Consider the following 22,014-nt stretch of genomic DNA (forward strand, 5'->3'; position numbering starts at 1 on the left):
CTTCTCCCTTTCTAACAGTCCCAGACATATTGCTGAGAGAACTTAACATTTATTTCTAAATGAAAGAAAGTTGAGTTCTCTCTGGACTTCTCCAAAGTAGCAAAAAACAATTTGAGGTGTCACCAACTTTCCCTTTGTAAATACAAAAGAAAATCAAGCATAATAAACTGAAAGCATTGTATAGAGTCATTACCCATAATAGTGACTCATTAGATATTTTGTGGGTTGAATTGGATTAAAAATCAACCAGGATTGGAAGGACATCCTTGATGAAATGAGCATGGTCTCAGGAGAACAGTTCAAATATCAGTTTCAGGAACTTCCTCCCTAGACTTGGGTAATCTCCAGAGCAGAGAGGAGTACCCATGTAAGAAGAATAAATTCACTACAGCATTTGAATAAGAACGTACAACCTACCCCTTTTTAGTGATGTAATATTTAGGCTTTAGTTTTTGTGTTCTGTTGGTTTTTTAGTATGTCACTTTTTATGAACTTGTAATCTTATGAGACTACAATAAGAACATTCCAATCTACCTTTCCAAATTCCTTTTCTTTTAAAGGTACTATAAACTTTTTACATGCTGATTGTGACAAATTTAGACACCCTCTTCTGCACATACAGAAAACTCCAGCCGACTGCCCTGTGATAGCTATTGACAGCTTTAGGCATATGTATGTGTTTGGAGACTTCAGAGATGTTCTGTAAGTATTCATGTTGGTTTTCTAAAATTACTAATACAGGTCTCAAAAATGAACTGAAAACCGTTGTTTGGATATTTTAAGTAATCATGATGGAATGGTAATACTTTATTATTTGGATGGAAAGTTTTGGGGGTTTTTTTGCTCTAAAGTGTAGTATAACTGACTATGAAAATGATAATATATCCCTATAGAAATGCCAATATTAGGTGATCCTAATACTTGAGAATTATCTCTGAAAGAAAATTTTGGGCCTTTAAGAAATTAGTTCTGAATCATGTTTGGTCTTTGTCAGCACATCAAGGTAAGTGGAATATAATCCTGATATAATCCTAGGCCGGGTTAAAGGAAATCGGTAATATTGCTCCTTATGTGTGACTGTGTCTAGCAAGTATATTAGTGCTATTTAAAACCCTGATGATGATATGCCTGGGCATTTCTAAGAGCCTAAAGCAGGGGTCGGGAACCTTTTTGGCTGAGAGAGCCATGAATGCGACATATTTTAAAATTTAGTTCTGTGAGAGCCATACAACCACCCGTGTACGTTACGCATTATCCAATAAAAATTTGGTGTTGTCCCGGAGGACAGCTGTGATTGGCTCCAGCCACCCGCAACCATGAACATGAGTGGTAGGAAATGAATGGATTGTAATACATGAGAATGTTTCATATTTTTAACGTTATTATTTTTTATTATTAAAGATTTGTCTGCGAGCCAGATGCAGCCATCAAAAGAGCCACATCTGGCTCGCGAGCCATAGGTTCCTGACCCCTGGTCTAAAGATATGGACCTTTGAGAAAACATATAAGCTTTCTGACTATCCTCAGCCATTCATTGTATTATTTTTCACCCTATTTGTTGTTTTAATAAACATAAACCTTGTAACTACCATAGATACTAAATTTTTATCAATTTGTTGGCTGTTAAATACAGATATTTCTTCAGATATGAAAAATTTAAGCAATACTGTTGTATTCATATTAGACCTTTTCTTTTAAAACTTCATTTACCCTTTTTTATGTCCAAAGATTAAATTGTACATTTAGAGGCTGATTTGCAGTCCTTTTGCAGAATGAATTATCTCACTTGCTTCTAAATACCGTATTTCAGAAGAGATGTGGTTGTTTGATAGAAGATTCTTAGTCTTAACTTATCGGAGGCCTAGAATTGAGTCCTGTCTAGGCAAGTCACTTAAATTCTCTGTTCTTGTTTCTTCACACTTAAAATATGGTTGATGGTATAACCTACCCAATGGGATTGTTATGAAAATTAATGTGTTCTAAACCCTAAAGTACTAACAAACAGTTGTCTTTACTTTACCTACACATAGTAGAATACCATCTAACCTGTAAATTCAGTAAAGATTTATCCAGTCTTCTATGTGGCAGTCACTGTATAATATAAACCAATGGTTTAAAGTTTGCTAGGACTAGATAGATCCCTGCCCTCAAAGAACTCCCAACAGGTAGAGAAGGGAAACAAATAGGGTAACAGACAGTTGTTTCATCAAGTGGTAAGCACTCTGGTGGAGTTCAGCAGAGAGGTACCTGATCCAAGATTCCAGGAGATGTTAATGCCTAAGGTAGGTCCTAAAGTTCTGTAGAAGTTGAACATGGAGGTGGAAACAGGGCTGAGAGAAAGGGCACATTTGCAGAGACAAGTACGATCTGTTGGCTGAATGTGAGTGGATGGGAGGGGAAGTGCAGTGGGATGTGGTCGGGGAAGTAAGCAGGGATTAGCTCATGAAACCTTGTATTCTGTGTTACAGGAGTTTGATACAGCCTTGGAAACTCTGAAGAGCCAATGAAGGGTTTTAATGAGGGGATTGTTGTTTAAAGATCTTTCAGGATGCAAACTGGAGACTAGATTAGAGGGGGTCAGAATAGAATCTAGGAGACTGTTCAGTAATCCAGGAAAGAGTTGATGATAGATAACCTGTAGATAACCCGTAGATGATTTTTCAGTGAATGAATTACCTAAATAAATTCTGGCCTTAGCATTAAAGCTAAAGAGAAGCAGGATTTTTGAGACATCTTGTAGGTGGAATGGGAAGACTTGGTACGTTAATAAATAGGGGGGGGGGGCAGCCCTGGTGGCCAGGAATCTCCCTCGGACAGCTAACTGGGTTATGTTGCCAGTAACAGAGCCTAGGCACTCAGTGGAGGAGTGCCTTGTCATAAAGATAATGAGTTTCCTTTTTTGGTACATTGAATTTGAGGTTCCTATGGGCTGCAAAGAAGAGGGTCCAGTAGGGAGCTTCTCTGCTCTGGGATTCAGCAATGAGTTGAGAGAGGGTTGGGTTTTGAACACATGAGGCTATAGCTGAAATTACAAAAACAGATGAGATGACCTAGAAGAGGGCTGAGACTGGAACCCTGAATTATATGAATATTTAAAGGGGCAATGAAGAAGGAGCATGAACAAAAGACCCAGGAGAAAGAGGAATCAAAGAAGGGAAAGAAAAGCCAGAAAAGAGTAATACAGTAATTGAAGGAGGAGCACTTCTGACAGAAGGAATGCTCACATGTTAGATCTGACAAAACAAACAAAAAACCTCTGTATTGCAAAGAATTGAAGAGGGAATATTTGGTAAGGAAATTAAGATTTAACATGAAAATTCTTGCAAGAAGAGAGCATATAAGAGGAAATAAAAATAAGGGGATAGTTAGACACATAGGATAAAGTTTTAGCTTTTCGTCCTCCTTTAGGGTACAAGAAATTAGTCATGATTAACTTATTGTGAGACAGTCAAATGGAGTGAGGAGTTACAGAGAGGTTGGGAAATGGGATAATTGACAAGGCAAAGCCATAAGGGACACAGGAAATGAGGAGCAAAGCAGAGGAAGTAACTTCCTTTCCAGTGGGAAAGAGCGGAGAGGAAGGGCAGCGTTTCCATGGGGTTGCCGAGGCGGTGGTGGTGGCAGTGGCCGAGTGCCAACTTCCCTTCTGGTGCTCGTTTGTAACTGTGGCTGAAGAAGCAAGGACTTTTTTTTTTTTTCATTTTTCTGAAGCTGGAAACAGGGAGAGACAGTCAGACAGACTCCCGCATGCGCCCGACCGGGATCCACCCGGCACGCCCACCAGGGGCGACGCTCTGCCCACCAGGGGGCGATGCTCTGCCCATCCTGGGCGTCGCCATGTTGCGACCAGAGCCACTCTAGCGCCTGGGGCAGAGGCCACAGAGCCATCCCCAGCGTCCGGGTCATCTTTGCTCCAATGGAGCCTTGGCTGCGGGAGGGGAAGAGAGAGACAGAGAGGGAAAGCGCGGCGGAGGGGTGGAGAAGCAAATGGGCGCTTCTCCTGTGTGCCCTGGCCGGAAATCGAACCCGGGTCCTCCGCACGCTAGGCCGACGCTCTATCGCTGAGCCAACCGGCCAGGGCAAGAAGCAAGGACTTTTGCTGAGAGTGGGGATATGGGGCATAATGGCAGAGGCAGGACTGTGCTGGATATAAAAAGGAAGAGTAGCTGAACCCAGAAACCCCCCTTAAAGATCCACATCTCCCTCACGTCCCGGCATTTGTTTAAAAATTGGAAGGCATCCAGTCCCCTTAGGAAATGTGTGAGCCTTGACCGCTGGCCGATGGGAAGCCTCTGCTGCGTGGGTGTCCTCTTCCTCTCACATCCTAGGCTGCTTCCCGAGGCTGCACGCAGGCCTGAGAACGCGATGGTCAGGAGGAAGGCAGTCCCAGGTGGAGCAGCTGTGCTGGGCACTGCAGCGCTACCTTCCCGGGGCTCATTCACGTGACGTTCTGTCAGCACACTTCCGACTTCTAGTAGTTGGGTTGTTCATATACCTCTTCCCTTTCACTGGAAACTTACAGCCCTGCATATAAATTCTCCAGTGAGGGGAAGTCAACAGGATACCGACTAAAAGTTAGTTAGGTTTACTGATCGCTAACCAAACTTTGGCTTTTATTCCTAGGAATGTTGGGTTACACATCAAGGGAAACTTGTGAGGAATTCCATCTTGCCTATCTTAAGGTTTCTCCTCCAGTTCTGAAGTCAGATTTAAAATCTTTAACACTTACTCCATTTTGATGTCTGTCAGAGAAGCCAGACTAAGGAGCGGCTGTGTCATCTATCACATGGGCCAGTCCCCTGCTCTGCGGCTGTAGGTCCCTGGCCCAGGAAAAGGCCACCTATCAGCTGGCAGCGCTGTGCATACGCCCTGGTGCAGGCAGGAACTGAGCCAGTGAGTTCTCCAAAGAAATCTGGAAATGGGAAATGTGTGCTTCTCCCCTCCTGCAAGTTATTAGTCCTATCAGTAGGGAGGGAGATAAGAGAAGTGACTATATTTGAACCTCTTTGAAACAAATTACTTCTTTAATTTCTCCCTTAGGTGCCTAGTTTTCCCTTCTAGGCACTGTTCCCGCTAATATTTTTTTAATTATAAGTAGGTGCATGCTGTGTGAACTACAAACTGAGCCTATGTGGATGGATGATAGTGTTAAAAATCAAATAAAACATGCAGCAAAGTGAATCTGACACATTTATTGGTTTGCATAATTGTTATTGTACTGCATGGTAATTAAGGCTTAAATGATAAGCAGTTTCCATAAATTACTGATATTACTATTACTTTTACTGAGGAACAGCATTTCCGGGGTCATATGGAGGAAGTATCGGTGTGTTAAGGAGAGAGAAAGCAGACTTATGGTGCAGTCTCCTCCTGTGCCGCGGATAGGCGGTGAGGGCACACGACCAGTGTTCTCTTTGCCTAACCCTCCCTGGAGAAACTGAGGCTGAGGGAGGTAACATAACCAGCAAGGCTATCTAACCAGTTAGTGGCAGGGCTAGGATTCACGTCAGGGTATACTGGACCCCAGTGTCCCAGGCACATAACACTTTGATCCCAAAGCAGTTACATTTTCAGCACATATATATATAAAGCAAAGCAGTATGACTGTGAAAGATGTTAGAAGAGACAGTACTCGCCAGTACCTGAAACCATTCAATAAATCACAGATGTGTGAATCTTCCGGATGTTTTTTTTGTTTTTTTCTATAGTTTGACCAGATTGTTTACTTGCCAGATATAAAGGAATGGACTCTGCGTGGAGATAGGAGGAGAATGGAGGGCAGCCTTGGAACCTAAGACAGGGACAGGTCTAGGAAATGCTCTACAGCCCAAGAGAAGAGAGCAAATCAGAGTATGGTTTAAGATTGATAAAGGGCTTTGAAGAGAAACTTACTTGTAAAAAATTGTGGCCAGCAAATACTCTACCATCTGTCCTTTTGCCTAAGAGTTCTTAGAGAGCTGTCCTTGGAGCCCCAGTGCCCGGCGGTGGAGGGAGCGGCGGCAGGCAGGACAAGCTTCCGCGTACTCCTAGGAAGATGCAACATTTTCATTACTCGCATGCTAATGAGTTCCCCAATTCTGGGTTCTGAGTGTTTTATCCCAAGTCATTAAATGACTGAAAATTGTAATCATAATTCCTTAAACTACTCAGTTTGGGGAAGTTGGCAGCATTGAATGGCAGCAGGTGGCAGGTGTGGGTGGGACAGTGCAGGGAGCAGATGAGAGAACAGGGCCAAATGGACACTAGGGCGGTATCTCGCTCATTCATCAGTTGGTCATCTGCTGTGACACATCAGTCTACGTCCGTGCTCTTGGCGGGAGCAGACCAGGAACTGGATGGAATATAAAGAAATTAGAGGGAGAGGTAGAAAAAAATTTTGTTCTTTTTTTTTTTCCTGTGACAGAGAGAGGAACAGATAAGCAGGAAGGGAGAGAGATGAGAAGCATCAATTCCTCGTTGCGGCACCTTAGTTGTTCATTGATTGCTTTCTCATATGTGCCTTGACCAGGGGACTACAGCAGACTGAGTGACCCCTTGCTTGAGCCAGCAACCTTGGGCTCAAGCTGGTGAGCCTTGCTCAAACCATTTGAGCCTACGCTGAAGCTGGTGACCTGGGTCTCGAAGCTGGGTCCTTCGTGTCCCAGTCCGACGCTCTATCCATGGCGCCACTGCCTGGTTAGACAGAAAAAAATTTTATTTTTTTTTAAGATTTTATATATTCATTATAGGGAGGGGAGAGAGAGAGAGAGAGAGAAGGGGGGAGGAGCAGGAAGCATCAACTCCCATATATGCCTTGACCAGGCAAGCCCAGGGTTTTGAACCGGCAACCTCAGTGTTTTCAGGTTGACGCTTTATCCACTGCACCACCACAGGTCAGGCAGAAAAATATTTTAATTAGATCATCATTAAGGTTCCTTTGAACTCTGAGAATCTGGTTTTGTTCAGCATTATCTAGGAAGTTCTTTTATTTTTTTAAACCCAAATAAAGCTTTTCTTTGATGGAAAAAAATTGATATACTGAGAAAGTGTCTTAAAAGGCAAATTTTATTTAATTTGTTTTTACTATCTCTTGCTATACCAACTGCTTTGTGATAGCATTAGATATTCAATAAATATTCTGATTACTTTGCTTTTAGCTTAATCCACTTATTATAATTTTAGGTGTTTGACTACATTGAATGTATGAATTCTAATATTTATCAACTATCCATTTGCCCTTGTGTTCCCTGCCTCTCTGATTTATCGCTGTAGTTTTGATTTTCTGAATGTCTTTCCCAGCCACTGGGCAGTGTGGTGGCCTGAGTCCTGAAGCACTATTTTTATTCCCAAGTAAGGCACTTACATACAACTGACATAGATTACCTACTTATAAGTACTCTATATTTTTACCTTATTTGATCCTTCCGGCAAAAGACAGCAAGCATTGACAGAGCCAGGTGCTATGCCAGCCCACTTTACACTTTATATGTGTTCTTAGTTAACGTAAAGCTTATAAAATAGGTATTCTTTCCACTTTTACAATAAAGAAGTTAAGTTCCAAGAGCTCACTAAAGGCAATATAGCTTAGCGTTTAGGTGCTCAGACTCTAGATTAAAACTTCTTAGATTTGAATCCCATTTTGTTACCTACTAGTTGCATCATCCTGGACAATTTCTTACCATCACTGTGCCTCAGTTTCCTCATCTGTAAAATAGGAAGAATAATAGTGTCTGCTTCATTGAGTTGTGAGCATTGAATGAATGTGTATCTATAGCTCTTAGAACAGTGTCTGATACATGGCAGGTGCTATTGTAAGGCTAGCTATGGTTATATTTAATAATATATTTGGATTCAAATAAAAGTCTGTATAAAAACAATATAATTATAAATAAAACAGTTATCATTTTACATATCAGAAAGCTGAAGCTCAAAGAGGTTAAGTAACTTAAATGGCAAAAACAGTGTTTTTTACACTGTAATATATTAAATGAATTTATACAACATTATTGTATAAGTTGAGTTAAAAGTAGTACACAGCAGGCCCTGGCTGGTTGGCTCAGTTGTAGAGCGTCGGCCTGGCGTGCGGAAGTCCCGGGTTCAATTCCCGGCCAGGGCACACAGGAGGGGTGGAGGTGCTTCTCCACCCCTCTCCCTCTCCTTCCTCTCTGTCTCTCTCTTCCCCTCCTGCAGCCAAGGCTCCATTGGAGCTGAGATGGCCCGGGCGCTGGGGATGGCTCCTTGGCCTCTGCCCCAGGCGCTAGAGTGGCTCTGGTCGCAACAGAGCGACGCCCCGGAGGGGCAGAGCATCACCCCCTGGTGGGCGTGCCGGGTAGATCCTGGTCGGGCGCATGCGGGAGTCTGTCTGACTGTCTCTCCCCGTTTCCAGCTTCGAAAAAATACAAAAAAAAAAAAAAAAAGTAGTACACAGTGTTAGGAAATTGAACCCAGAAATATATCATAAGAGAACAATAAGTCACAACTTTTATCCTAAGCATACAAGGCTGGTTCAGTATTCCAAAGTCAATCAATGTAATTTAGCCTATTAATGAATAAGCAAGAAAAACTTCTAATTACTATAATATATACAGAAGCATTTGACAGAATTCAACATACATTCATGACAAAGTGCTTAACAAATTAGGAACTAGGAATATCTTTCTTTGTAGATGATATGGTTGGGTATGTAGAAATTCCCAATGAATTTACAAAAAAAACCTCCTAGACCGAACAAGTGATTTTAGCAGGGTACAGGGTTATCCTGTTTAAAAACTTTTTTAAAATTACTTTTCTATACACTAACAATGAACAATTGGAAACCAACACACTGTTAAAGTATCATTTATAAGAGGGGGGCTACTGAGGTATATAAATCTAACAAAATATGGGCAGGATATTAATGCTGAAAACTGCAAAATGCTGATTAAAGAAATCAAAGACAACCAAAATGAATGAAAAGACATACTGTGTTTCATAGATTGGAAGACTCAGTACTTTTAAGATGTCAGTTCTCCCCAAATTGATCTATAGATTTAATGTAATCTCAGACTTATTGTAGCTATAGACAAGCTGATTCTAAAATTTATGTAGAATGGTAAAACTGGGATAACCAAAATAGTGTTGAAAAAGAAACAAAGTTGGAGGACTTATAATGTCTATATTAAGGAATACTATAAAACTAAAATAATTAAAACAGTTTAGTATTGATGGAAGAAATAGGTATACAAAGCTGTGGAACAGAATAGAGTCTAGAAAGTGGTCCCTGATCTACCGCAGAGGTTAGTTCCAGAACCCCCTGCAATAGGCGAAAATCCGTGAAGTAGCGACTTCATCTTTATTTTATTATTTGTATACATTTTAAGGCTTTATAAACCTTCCCCACAGTCTTATAAACCTTTCCCACACCTTCCAACACTTATTTTGCTTATTTTATTGCAAAAATAATTAAAATAATAAATATATAAAAATACCTATATACCACAAAATCCTGCGATAGAGCAAAAATATCTGCGATAAAAAATTAGATCTACACAATTTAAAAATCCATGATACAGTGAGACCGCAGAAAGTGAACCGCGATATGGCAAGGGGCTGTAGACCCATACATAGAGGTGTTTTTTTAAAGGTGCAAACAATTCAATAAGGAAGGATAATCTTTTCAGTAAATGGTACTGGGCTACCTGAACATCCTCATACCAAACAAGGAATTCCTCCTATACAAAGGTAACTTAGAATTGATCCTAGATCTAAATGTAAAGCTCTTAGAAGGAAATGGAGGAGAAACTCTTCAGTGACCCGCGGTTAGGCAGAGTTCTTAAAAAGAACATCAAAAGCACCATCCAGTAAAAAACTAACAAAACCCAAAACAAGCCCCCCCAGAAAAACCATTAATTAATTGGCCTTCATCAAATTAAAAACTTTTGCTCTGCAAAAGATGCTCTTAGACTGTAAGGAAGATAGATGAATGACAGATAACATGAAGAGGTGCTCAGCATCATTAGTCAGCAGAGAAATACAAATTGAAAGCACAAAGAGACCTACGTCTTTTAGAATAGCTGAGTTCAATACTGATAATACCAGGTGTTCCTGAGGCTGTGGGGCAACTGAAACTCTTACACATTGCTGGTGGGGTTGCAAAACAATTTGGCAGTTTCTTAAAAAGTAGAACATACACCTAACCACATAACCCATTATTTTTCCTAGGAAAATAAACTGTGTTCACACATAACCTGTGCACAAGTGTTTGTAGTAGCACTGTTCAAAATCATCGAAAGCTGAAAAAACCCAAATGTTCTTCAGTGGGTAAATGTATACGTGTATGTATGTGTGTGTGTGTGTGTGTGTCTGTGTGTGAGTATACACACAGAGACATACACACACATATAACTTACAGACACACACACATACTCAATGGAATACTATTCAGCAGTAAGTAAAGGAAGAAACATTTTTATACATGCAACAAAATGGATGAATTTCAAATGTAGTATGCTCAGTAAAAGAAGCCATCTCATGATTATGTACTGTATGCGTCCATGTGTGTGACTTTGTGAAAGAGGCATGTTATAGGAGCAGAGAACAGATGAGTGGTTGATAGGAGTTAGGGTCAAATGGAGGGTCTGACTAGAGGTGTAGGAATCCTTCTGTATCCTGTTTATGGAGGTAAGTAATGATGCTTTTATGCATGTTAAAACTAATAGAAATGTAAGCGTAAAAAACTGAATTCTGTACGTAAAATTTTTAATAGTAAAAATACTTCTCACTTTGTATGCATTTCTCAAAACTGGTTTAATGATACACTTAACACTTGTGCATTTCACTGTGTCTCTATTTTGCGTCACTTAAAAATAAAGATTGTAAACAAATAAGTGTTTGGAGGGTGGGAGAGAAAACACCTCAGTGATATAATTAGAAAAACTTACCCTAAAGTGTGAAAATATAATTGAATTTATTATGGCAAGGGTACATTTCTTTTCTTTTTCAGCAGATAACCATGTTGTCTGTTTTCTTGACAGTAAATTGTTGATTCACTGATTGTTACTTAATAATAATGGATGGTTTCTGGCCACAAACTAGATAAGAGCTCTTCTGTAATCTGTTTCACTAGCATGGATTCAGATGTATTCTGTCTCCCTTGTCTTTGCCTTTTGCTCACAATTCTTTCTCTCTTCTCGTCTGTTTACAAGGGTGGGGAGGTTAAATTAGGGGAAAATCTGTTTTGAGTGTTCTCTGAATTCGTTTCATTTAAGATTTAATTATAAGTCACTTCTTAACTAGCACAAGCAGTTCACACTGTATTAGTTGTAATCATCTTTGGACCTCATAAAATAACAAACTTGTAACAGGGACTTTATCTTAAACATTGTAGACCATTTGCAATTCTTTGAATCGAATGGTTATATTTTAGTCCTTTGCTGAGGGTGACAGTGGATGATGTCAGATTAAATTTGAATTGATCTCCTCTCAGTGTTTATCTCTGGTGTTTGTGCAATTTCTTCAGCACCAGAGAACCTTTCAGAGGTATTCTGTCAATACAGCTCCCTGACAGTCATTTGTATTTGTAAACTGTGCATTTGGCACCTGCTGTTCTCTGCTGCATTGTAGCTAGTGGGGAGCCAGAATGGTGTGCAGGGAAGGTATTTGTTGGTACATCTCAGTGGGAGTTACTGAAGGAAAAAAATGCACTTGCAGGACCTCAGGAAAGGATAAAAAGAAAAGGAGACTGATAATATTAACACCAGCCAGCTAGTCTTTGCTACCAAAAATGATTTAAAAACTCAGTTCTACTGAAGGAGCTAGTGTTTGTCAACCTACATTTTAATTCTTGTAACAGATACGAAAAACAGCTTATATTTAAATATATATAATGAATTTTTAAAATAGCACAATCTCAGAAGAAGACAATTCATGTCAGCAGAAATATAAATTAAAACAGAAAAAATGCTTAGTTTCTGAAGAAATGAGAATTAAAATGCAGGTGTCTTTTACTTATCAAAATAGCAAAGCAAATTTTAATAAGAAAATAAGACAAATGTGCTGTCAAGATTTCAATGAATAAACAGGTAGACAAGTAGCAGCAAAAACTGAGTGACCTTTTGTAGGTGTCATTTGCCCATCCCTTGTCAAAAGTTCTTATTTTCAACCCAGTACTCCTACTTTATTGGCTACGACTCAAGGAAATGATTACCCAATAGGGATGGTACATAAGTCCTCACTTAACGTCATCAGTAGGTTCTTGGAAACTGCAACATAAAGCAGAATGACATATAATGAAACCAATTTTACCATAGGCTAATTGATACTAAACACGAGTTAGGTTTGCATGGTATATTTCTAGTCACCAAAACATCACCAACCTTTTTTTTTTTTTGTGACAGAGACAGAGAGAGGGACAGATAGGGACAGATAGACAGGAAGGGAGAGAGATGAGAAGCATCAATTCTTTGTTGCGGCACCTTAGTTGTTCATTGATTGCTTTCTCATATGTGCCTTGACCAGGGGCTATAGCAAAGCGAGTGACCCCTTGCTCAAGTCAGAGACCTTGGGCTCAAGTTGGTGAGCCTTGCTCAAACCAGATGAGCCTGTGCTCAAGCCGGTGACCTCGTGGTTTCGAACCTGGGTCCTCTGTGTCCCAGTCCAACGCTCTATCCACTGTACCACCGCCTGGTCAGGCCATCACCAAACTTCTAAATGAAGACCCAAAACATTTCAAATATTAAACATTGAAATGAATGTGAGCTATACATACCATACATTTAGGAAAGATTAATAAAAATAAGATAATGATTTTCTTTCTTTTTTTCTTTTTTTTTGGTATTTTTCTGAAGCTGGAAACGGGGACAGTCAGACTCCCGCATGCGCCCAACCAGGATCCACCGGCATGCCCACCAGGGGCGATGCTCTGCCCCTCCGGGGCGTCGCTCTGCCGCGACCAGAGCCACTCGAGCGCCTGGGGCAGAGGCCAAGGAGCCATCCCCAGCGCCCGGGCCATCATTGCTCCAATGGAGCCTTGGCTGCGGGAGGGGAAGAGAGAGACAGAGAGGAAGGAGGGGGGGGTGGAGAAGCAAATGGGCGCTTCTCCTATGTGCCCTGGCCGGGAATCGAACCCGGGTCCCCCACACGCCAGGCCGACGCTCTACCACTGAGCCAACCGGCCAGGGCATGATTTTCTTTTTTAAGGTAACAATTTTCCAACTCGCTTATTCCAGTTTTGGGTGGCGGGTGGCCAGAGCCTATCTTGGCAACTTGGGATGAGAGGCGGTGCCCAACCCTAGACATGATGCTCTTCCATCACAGGCTGCACTCACACACACATGCACACCCGCACTAGGACAGTGTGGACACACCCATTCACCCGCCTGCACAGCACGGTGAGGAAACCAGGTCTCCGGGGGAAGCCCACCCAGACGTGGGGAGAACATGCCAGCTCCACACAGCGGCCCCAGCCAGGGATCGATTTTCCTTTTTCAAGTTATAATGAGACAACATTATTTGAGGACCTGCTGTATACATATTTGCTTAGCTTTATAATGACCTGTTTTGCTACAATGCATGTCTGTACTGCAAAAGTGCTATACCCTGACTAATAATTAGCGGAATGATGTCAATATACAAAGAGTTGTGCTGGTTCATGTTATTTTCCCCAGCGTTTTGAAGCCATCAAAGAAAGCTTTTTCACCATTAAAGAGAATGCCTTAGGGGTGAATGAAGACCTCAGAAAAAGCCAGTTTCATGGCCTTGAGAACTGCTTTTGAGTTTCACAATGTTAAGCTGCCCAGGGTGATGCTGCCCCTGTGGTTAAAGGAGTTCTGAAGAACTTGCTCCACGTTTAAGAAAGAAAACAAAAACAAAACCCTCCAGTCTGCCTTAGATTATCTGATAAAACTGGTTCTGCTGAGCGGGAGTGCCCTGGAGGACATGCTCTCAGAAGGACTCGCAGCTCAGGCCAGGGCTGCAGAGGCTCATCCGCTGACAGGGCCAGTGCTGGTAGAGGCCCGCTGTGCTAACAGGTGTGTGCTAGGCCTTCGTAGGGCTCTGCTTAGAAAGCTGCAGGACTTGAACTGCTTACTACTATTTTTCTCTTGAGTCCTGTTATTTTCTGTGTGATTTTCCAGAACAGAAGTGTTTTTAGTTACATTAATTAAGGAAAAACCCAGAAGAAAGGGTTAAGTATGTTTAGGACAGCATCTAGACCAGGGGTAGTCAACCTTTTTATACCTACCGCCCACTTTTATATCTCTGTTAGTAAAATTTTCTAACCACCCACTGGTTCCACAGTAATGGTGATTTATAAAATAGGGAAGTAACTTTACTTTATAAAATTCATAAAGCAGAGTTACAGCAAGTTAAAGCATATAATAATAATAATTACTTACCAAGTACGTTATGTCAGATTTTCGCTGTTTGGTAGAATCTTTATAAAACAACTTACTATAGTTAAATCTATCTTTTTATTTATACTTTGGTTGCTCCACTACCACCCACCATGAAAGCTGGAACGCCCACTAGTGGGTGGTAGGGACCAGGTTGACTACCACTGATCTAGATAAATGGATTTATCTGTGAAAACGATAAACAGAAAAATTTCTGTGTAACAAGTACAGGAACTAAAATTACACCTGTATAAAAATGTTCGACATATACCTGGTCTATAATGGTTACAGTAGGATGTTGTAATTATAGATGAAATTTTTTAAAAATGTATGTGAAGTTGGTAAAATAGACGTAAGTTTATTGTAACAGTTTAAGCTGAATTTTTATTTGCCTTTGGTTTTAGAATTCCTGGGAAACTCAAGCAGTTCGTATTTGACTTACACTCTGGAAAACTTCACAGAGAATTCCATCATGGTCCTGACCCAACCGATACAGCCCCAGGACAGGTAGGACTCTCCTTTTTCACTGGGAGTCTTGTTTCTTTTTCAAGAGACTCTAAATAGTATTACAAACTATGTTCTTTTTTAAATTATTTAAAATATTTAGACCTTGAGAAAAGTTGCAAAACATGTTACAAGATAGTTTTTGGTGTGAGCATGCCTTCTGTGGAATATGGTTATAAAAGGTTAGAGACAGTTGGCTTCAAATAGAAGCGGAGCTAGGAATGGGAGCCGTAGATCAGTGAACCCAGTGGATTCTGTTAGTCGTTCATACCATCCTCCGTGGCTGGAAGATGGGCCCTCCTAAGAAGGTAATAATGATCTGGTGTTCTTGTTTAACCGTCCCAAGAGCCCTCACCAATACAGGATTCATAATGCTCAAAACTTACGGTTTAATGCAGCTTTTCCAGTTTGAGATATAGAACGCTGGACATTTTGTGTCTGCTATTTATTTTTTAACCTCAGAATTTTACTGTTTCTATGTTCCTGCTTTGTTAAACACCCCTGTTTGCATTTTGATTCATTATCAATTTATATTTATCACCATACCAAGAGGGAAGATGATATATACCAAACTCTATTTTATATATCCAGAGCTTCAATCCACTATTTTGCAAAATAAATACTAAGTGAATTTTTCTTTACTTTTTTTCAAATTAAGATAAGAGTCAAAAGAGTTTTAGCAATCTGATAACATGCCTTTTCCTTAAAATGTGAGGTCAGATTTTTTTTTGTTAATTAAGCAACTAGATTAACTGGCAGATTGTTGGCAATAGCCCAGAGGTGATTATTTTCAGAAGAAAAACAGGCCTGCTATGCATTTTGCAGGTTAAGAAAAGATGTAGTTTATTATTGTTATATTATCCTGATTTGTTTCGGCTTCTCCATGAGATAGTTGAACTCCTTGTATTTTATTTATTCATCTTTGTGTACTGCTGGCACCAAATACATGTTTGTTTTATAGTAACATAATTTCAGCCAAATTAAACCAAACATACATCTCAGCAAAAAATGAAAATATATTGGGGAAATGGAACATGACAGTGACATGGGAAGTGTGTGGGTACATTGTTTACCTTTATGATGGGAATGGGCCCTTGGGTACAGGAGGTGATGTATGTACTGTGTGCTGTGCTGCCCACGGGGGACACGGAAACAGTGACAAGCGTGTTGCTCTGGAAGGGCTTACAGTGTGGAGATAAAGGATAGGCTATGCTGCCTCTTTTTAGACATTCTTGGAAGTCACTTTTATAGTTCCACTGCGTATTTTTATCTACTGTTTATGCACAAGTAAAACAATGCAGAGTTCATTTCTTGCGGTATTGAAGTGTTTGCTTTCCTCCTATGTCACGTTAGTTCTGATTGTTCCTGGCATCAGAACAATCTGCTTTTATTCCTCTTAGCAGTCATTGGTAAGAGGCAAGGGTTTGGGCCCACTTGGGCCAGAGTTGGGCTGCATCTGTAGAATATTCTAGGAAAGTGCCAGGCGTTTTGTTTCCGTGCCTTGCACCATGGAACTGCAGCGGGACCACAGTTACTGGCTGTGCGCTGCGCCGCCCTGCAGGGTCCGGGACGGGCATGACGTGGGGAAAGCAAGGTTTCAAGCTGCATTCTTGTCGTTGATACACAGTAGCTATTTTTCATTGATTAGTAAGCAAATAATTAGAGACAACTACCGTTCATCCTATAACTCCATAAAATAATTAATATAAAAATGTTTTATTCTCTCTTTTGTAGGAAGTCCAAGATGTAGCAAGTAGTCCCCCCGAGAGCTCCTTCCAGAAACTAGCGCCCAGTGAATATAGGTATACTTTATTGAGAGATCGAGATGAGCTTTAAAAACTTGAAAAACAATTTGAAAGCCTTTCAAACAGCAGCATCAACTTACGTGGTGGAAATAGTAAACCTATATTTTCATAATTCTATGTGTATTTTTATTTTGAATAAACTGAAAGAAGTTTTGGGTTTTTAATTTTTTTTTCTCCCCTGACTCAGAATGGATTGTCATTTAATATAGCCTCTTTTAGAAAATCTTTTAGGGTTAGGAAAAAATACAATCAGAGGCCTATCTACTTTAAATCTGTCCTGTAAAATTTTTATAAATCCGCTAAAAGGTGACGTCGCCAGAAACACACCGTTAGTGTGCACCGCTAGGTCAGGGGGCTTCCGGTGCTTCCTGTGTGCTGTGTGCGCCTTCCCTCCCTGTGAGCAGTTCCGTCAGTATTGTCGTCATCACATTCCGCAAAGCGAAGGGGTTCCTATTCTGGATACTTGGGAGGGGAATAAATGAAAATTTTCACACTGTGTACTGTGTTTTACTGATTGGTTGGCTATTGCTTATAAAACGCCTTTGGGGTATATTTTGGATTCTTGAATGTGTACTTAAACATACAATGAAGAGCAGGGGAGCTTAAGCCAGAACATTTGGCAGGAATCCTCCTTATGAAAGGTGTTATTAAATTTCTATGTTTGTCTAATGAAGTGGCATATGGGTGGCATTTAACACTTTGAATTATACCTAAATCTGATACAGGAAGACACTTGTGGAGCAGGGCACCAGTGTTGACATATATAACTTTTAAGGTTCCTCCTATCATGATGCTTCGATTTCAAAAGAGACAAACCAGCAGAAAAGTTGTATTTCAATAATTCTAACCTCCTTCTATCCTGTAGTCCTTTATAGTTGTATAAATAAAAAACCAAGACAATGGGCACATACTTTTTTCTATTGTGAAATTGTCAGAGGACCCTACCCCCTCTAGATGCTCAGATTCCCCAGGCCTGCAGTGTACCGTCAGATGGGCCCTGTGCCAGCCCTCTTTACTGCCAGGGAACAAAACCAGAGGGAGAGGACCCTCAGTATCATATCAGGAAGCCCAATGCCAGAGGACAGACAGGTTCAAAATCGGCTTTCCTCTGGGCTGGGTTGGTGCTATAGGCCAAGAGTCATTTTATATTTGGAGTCGAAGTCAATCCCAGTTTGGGGAGAGATTATTTTTAAGCTTAAAAGGCTGACATGTGCCATTATATGTAGTATGTAATATATATGTAACATCTTCCAATTCTTTCAAAATAAAGTGAATATTTATAATGTATATTTAATGATTGTTATTTTAAAAAATTAGCCTAGAAGTCTTAGTTATGCATGACTTATCTATCGTTTCATTCAGAATAAATGTTATTAATAAGGCGATAAGGGGCATGTTTAGTATATTTTACCAGATTAGCCAAAAGCTTCCTAAACGTTGGACCTTCATTGCTTTTAATCAGTAACTTGGAAATCAGAGTTACAGTTTTCAGATCAGAAGATGGACCAAATCTTAAGGTGATCAGATTGAAAATTTAACAAGCATCCAACAAACTGGTATACAAAACGTTAAGTAGCACATGCGATTAACTTGGATAAGTTTTAGTCCTATAATAGTCTTTAAAAATAAAAGCTCACCCTCGGGTAGTGGGGTGCGGAGCGCTGGCAGAGGTTAGTGAGCAGGGCAAGGCCTCGGCCCACGCCCGCCGAGCAGGGCGGATCTGAGCCCTGGAAGCTGAGCAGCGCTGAGGCTGTGTCATCAGCATTCGTGCTCTGGGACTTATGCCACTACCATTGTCTATTAGACTGAAGGCAGCGAGGGCAAGGAAACTGAATTTTATGCCCATCTCTCCAGTGTCTGGCATTTCTAGACACTTAGTAGTTATCAAAATTTTTATTGAGTGAATGGAACGCAAAATGACCTTGGGTAATTTTGTACCCCTGAAGGACTCGGCATTCATGAGGAACTGGTGGCCATTTTATAAAAAACTCATTACCCAGCTTAAGTATGAAACAGCAACATGCTTTACAGAAACTAAGTTCTTGTCACCGAGCCAGTGCGTGTTGCATGGGGAGAGGGGCTGTGGCCGGGAGGGAGCCCCGCCGATCCCGCAGGGCCTCGCGTGCCGCGCGGAGGGCTTCGTCTCCTACCTTATTGGCAACAGAGATCCGGCAACAGATTTTAGGCAGAGAAGTAGGTTCATATTTAACTTGAGAAAGAATACTGTGGCGGCAGGTCGAGGAGTAACAAAGGGAGTTCAGCAGAGGAGACGCAATGGCCAGAACTAGATGACAGCAGAGACGGAGAGGGACAGATGACAAGGATGTAGGTTCTGTAGGGATTCGGCACCAGCTGGATGTACAGAGAGAACTCCCAGAAGCCTAGAACTGGATCGGAATGTTCCAGGGGGGAGTCTGCTCATTTTACCCAGTCCGTCTGGGCCGCAGGCCTCTCAGCCGTGACGAGGGAGTGAGAGACTGAGGAGCACGGTGAGTGCAGGACTAAAGCTGGGAGCGGGCTCTTCTCCGGTGTTGCAATTATTGTGCCAGTAGTGAGGGGCCATGAAAGGATGCAGACTTTAAGAAAATTCTGAACACTTAAGAGATTGGACATTTCTGCATCTCACAGCTCTCTGATGAAGTCAAGTTGTCAAAAGTCACGTACACAAGAAGGCAAAACCAGCATGATTAAGGGCCAAAAAGAAGAATGAAATATACAACTGTTTGAAATATTAAAGCTCAGAATGAATTTGAATTTGCAGAAAACGCTAAATTTGCCAAGAAGGCATGAGAAAAAAACAACAGTAAAAGGAAGAATGGACAAAGTAGTGTAATGGATTAACAATCAGGAAAAGCAGAGTAACTGAATTTTCCTCTTTCCTCTGACAAGGAACTAGGCTGGCTGGCCGGCTGGCCGGCCAAAACTAAAATGACAAACCACAAAAATGAGCAGTGTTGCCACCTTAAGTAAATTCTGGGCTCTCAGGCCCAACCCCAGTCCTCCAGAGAGCTGCTGGAGTGCAGGTGCTGTAACAGCCTCTGGGGACTCGGGAGAAACCGCGGGGAGTGTAAGGCGACAAGACGGGAAACGGACAGACGGTATTTCAGTTTTCAAAATAATGCTAGTAAATGGTTTTACCTATTTTTCTAAATGAAAATCTCATGAACCAAACTGAAATGTTAGTAGTCTATATTTGGGGGAAAGATTTAAATAAGTGTCAAGAATAAAACAAATTAGTTTTTAAGGCCAACATTTAAAGACCTTGAGGATAATAACTTGTTTCAAGACTTCAATTGTTTTATGCTGATTATAACTGTTTTATGTGTTCATTAAAACAGGTTGGATAGGACCTCTGCTTGCAACTGGTTTTTTGTTTGTTTTTTAGCTCTGTTTGAATTTTTGTATGTACTTCCAAGTAATAAAACTATATTTATAAAATATTTCTTTATCTGAGACTTGACTAATTCAATTTGTCATCTATAATATCATACTGTGAATATTTTACTCAGAATACAGATAGCCAGAGTCACAAGCTCTTCCAGTTTAAAGTTTTTTTAGATTATTTAATTGAATCAGAATGGGAAGCCACATGAATCCGTGCTGATAGCTCAAACCTGGCCTTGAGGTGAAGTGTCTGAGCTCCCTCTTACAGATCACACTGGGGGAGGGCTCACCTGCATTGTACAACAGGGCGTTGAATCACTAGAAGAAGAAAACTGTAGCTTAGAGCTCGCTCGTCTAAAATGCCTCTTGGCCTCTCCCCTCCCCTCGCCTAATCAAGTCCTATCCATCCTTCAGTGCCTGGGACAGTGACCACCCCCTGCGGTCCCACAGCTTTCAGTGTGTTTCAGAGTGCAGTTGTACTCCCGTCTAACAGCGTTGGAAGTACATGTGTCCCCTTTTCTTCACATGTTCCTTTTCCTTATCACCATGTGAACATCCTGGAAGCAGAACTCTATATTGTATTCTCAGCAACCCAGAGTGCTGTAAGTGATCAATAAACCTGATGGGAGAAAAGGCAAATTACCTAATATATGAATAAATGAATGAAAAGGACAAGAAAGCGTCACTGTAACTGGAATGGACTCTGCTGGCTCATCTGTGAATACCAACAACCGGATGGCCGGTCACCTTTCATCCTATCTCCTAAATTGGCGATGGGGCCCTAAGTTTTAGTCTAGAAGATTAAAATCTTACACTATCAGAATGACACTTGAGTACCCTCTCGGGCACTGCAGAGGCCACAGAGGTGCTAGATGCTCTCAGGAACGCTGTGTATTCTGTGAGGTAGATGTGACCCCAGCTTAGTCACTCAGTCTGGGGGAAGGACAGGATGTAATGTGTTGATAAAACATTGTATTGTTTACAAAACATTTACCATTCCTCAAGCCCTAATAATCTGGTATTGCCAGGCTTAAGATACAACAGGGAACAGGAGACTGCCCCTATCCTAGGGCTCAAAGGTGAGTGAACGAGCAAAACACACGAGGAAAGAGGTGATTCCAACAGATCACTAGGTGCTGCTCCGGGGGCCACGGGGATGGAGGTGTGTCCAGCCTTGGGAGTCAGGAGCCCTTCTACAAGAAGTGGTTTCTTGGCTAGGTTCAGAAAGAGCTATCTGTATTTTCTTAAGTACATCAGACTCCTCCCCTCCAGGCGCATTATAAGAACAGAAGCTGTCACTGTATTAGTGAGGACCATTGTAGCAAAGTATTGGTAGGTATTGCTGCCCTGTTTCTGTCCAGTGCTGGGCCATGCTTGCCTATCTGTGCTGGTTCTCATGTGTTTACTTATTGGGGAGGTGCCAGGAAGGAAGTTGTGTGCTCGCTCTTCATGCCAGGTGTGAACTTGCCTAGGTAGGAGCAGATCAGTCTCAGAGGCCTGGCGCTAGGATTGTTTTCTTGCCCTCGCCACTGCCCCAGAGGAGGAGGGAGTATAGAGCAGGTCATCCCTGGCTGTGCACATGAAGGGGGTGGACCGGCACCTATTCTAACGTCCCCGTTCTCCATAATCCACAATTCTACACGTCTTCATAATGTGCATGGCTTTCTAGCTTAAGACATTAATAATCACGTCAGAAATTTTCTAGACTTGGAAGGTAAATTCTCTGGTCTGAGGCTTCTGGGGTCCAATGTCACCCCTTCAATTTTAGAGTTTTGCCCAAGCTCAGTGTTCTGCACCTTTTCTGTTCCCTGGTTCCTTAGAGATTACTGGTGACACTTCACAATCACATCGGCCTGTTCCCACTGACCCTTCAATCGGAGCCTACAAAATTCTTTTGGAACACCCTGGAAGCAGAACTCTATATTGTAGAGTCCATTGCCTTTATAAATAGGGTGACTGTAACACCAGTAGCC

At 41.3% G+C, this 22,014-nt stretch overlaps 1 protein-coding gene across 1 annotated transcript in view; it reads left to right on the plus strand.

Moving 5' to 3' along the window:
* The window catches only part of ERP44 (endoplasmic reticulum protein 44), a 93,035-nt gene extending 75,882 nt beyond the window's left edge, over positions 1-17,153 (plus strand). The window contains exons 10-12 of the mRNA XM_066367559.1: positions 561-702; positions 14,753-14,855; positions 16,587-17,153. Coding sequence (XP_066223656.1) covers positions 561-702; positions 14,753-14,855; positions 16,587-16,688 — 347 coding nt within the window. The 3' untranslated portion in view covers positions 16,689-17,153. The remainder of the gene's footprint in view (positions 1-560; positions 703-14,752; positions 14,856-16,586) is intronic.
* The last annotated feature ends 4,861 nt before the right edge of the window (positions 17,154-22,014 follow it).

Source organism: Saccopteryx leptura, chromosome 2 (assembly GCF_036850995.1).
Source record: "Saccopteryx leptura isolate mSacLep1 chromosome 2, mSacLep1_pri_phased_curated, whole genome shotgun sequence".
NCBI classification, from domain to species: domain Eukaryota; kingdom Metazoa; phylum Chordata; class Mammalia; order Chiroptera; family Emballonuridae; genus Saccopteryx; species Saccopteryx leptura.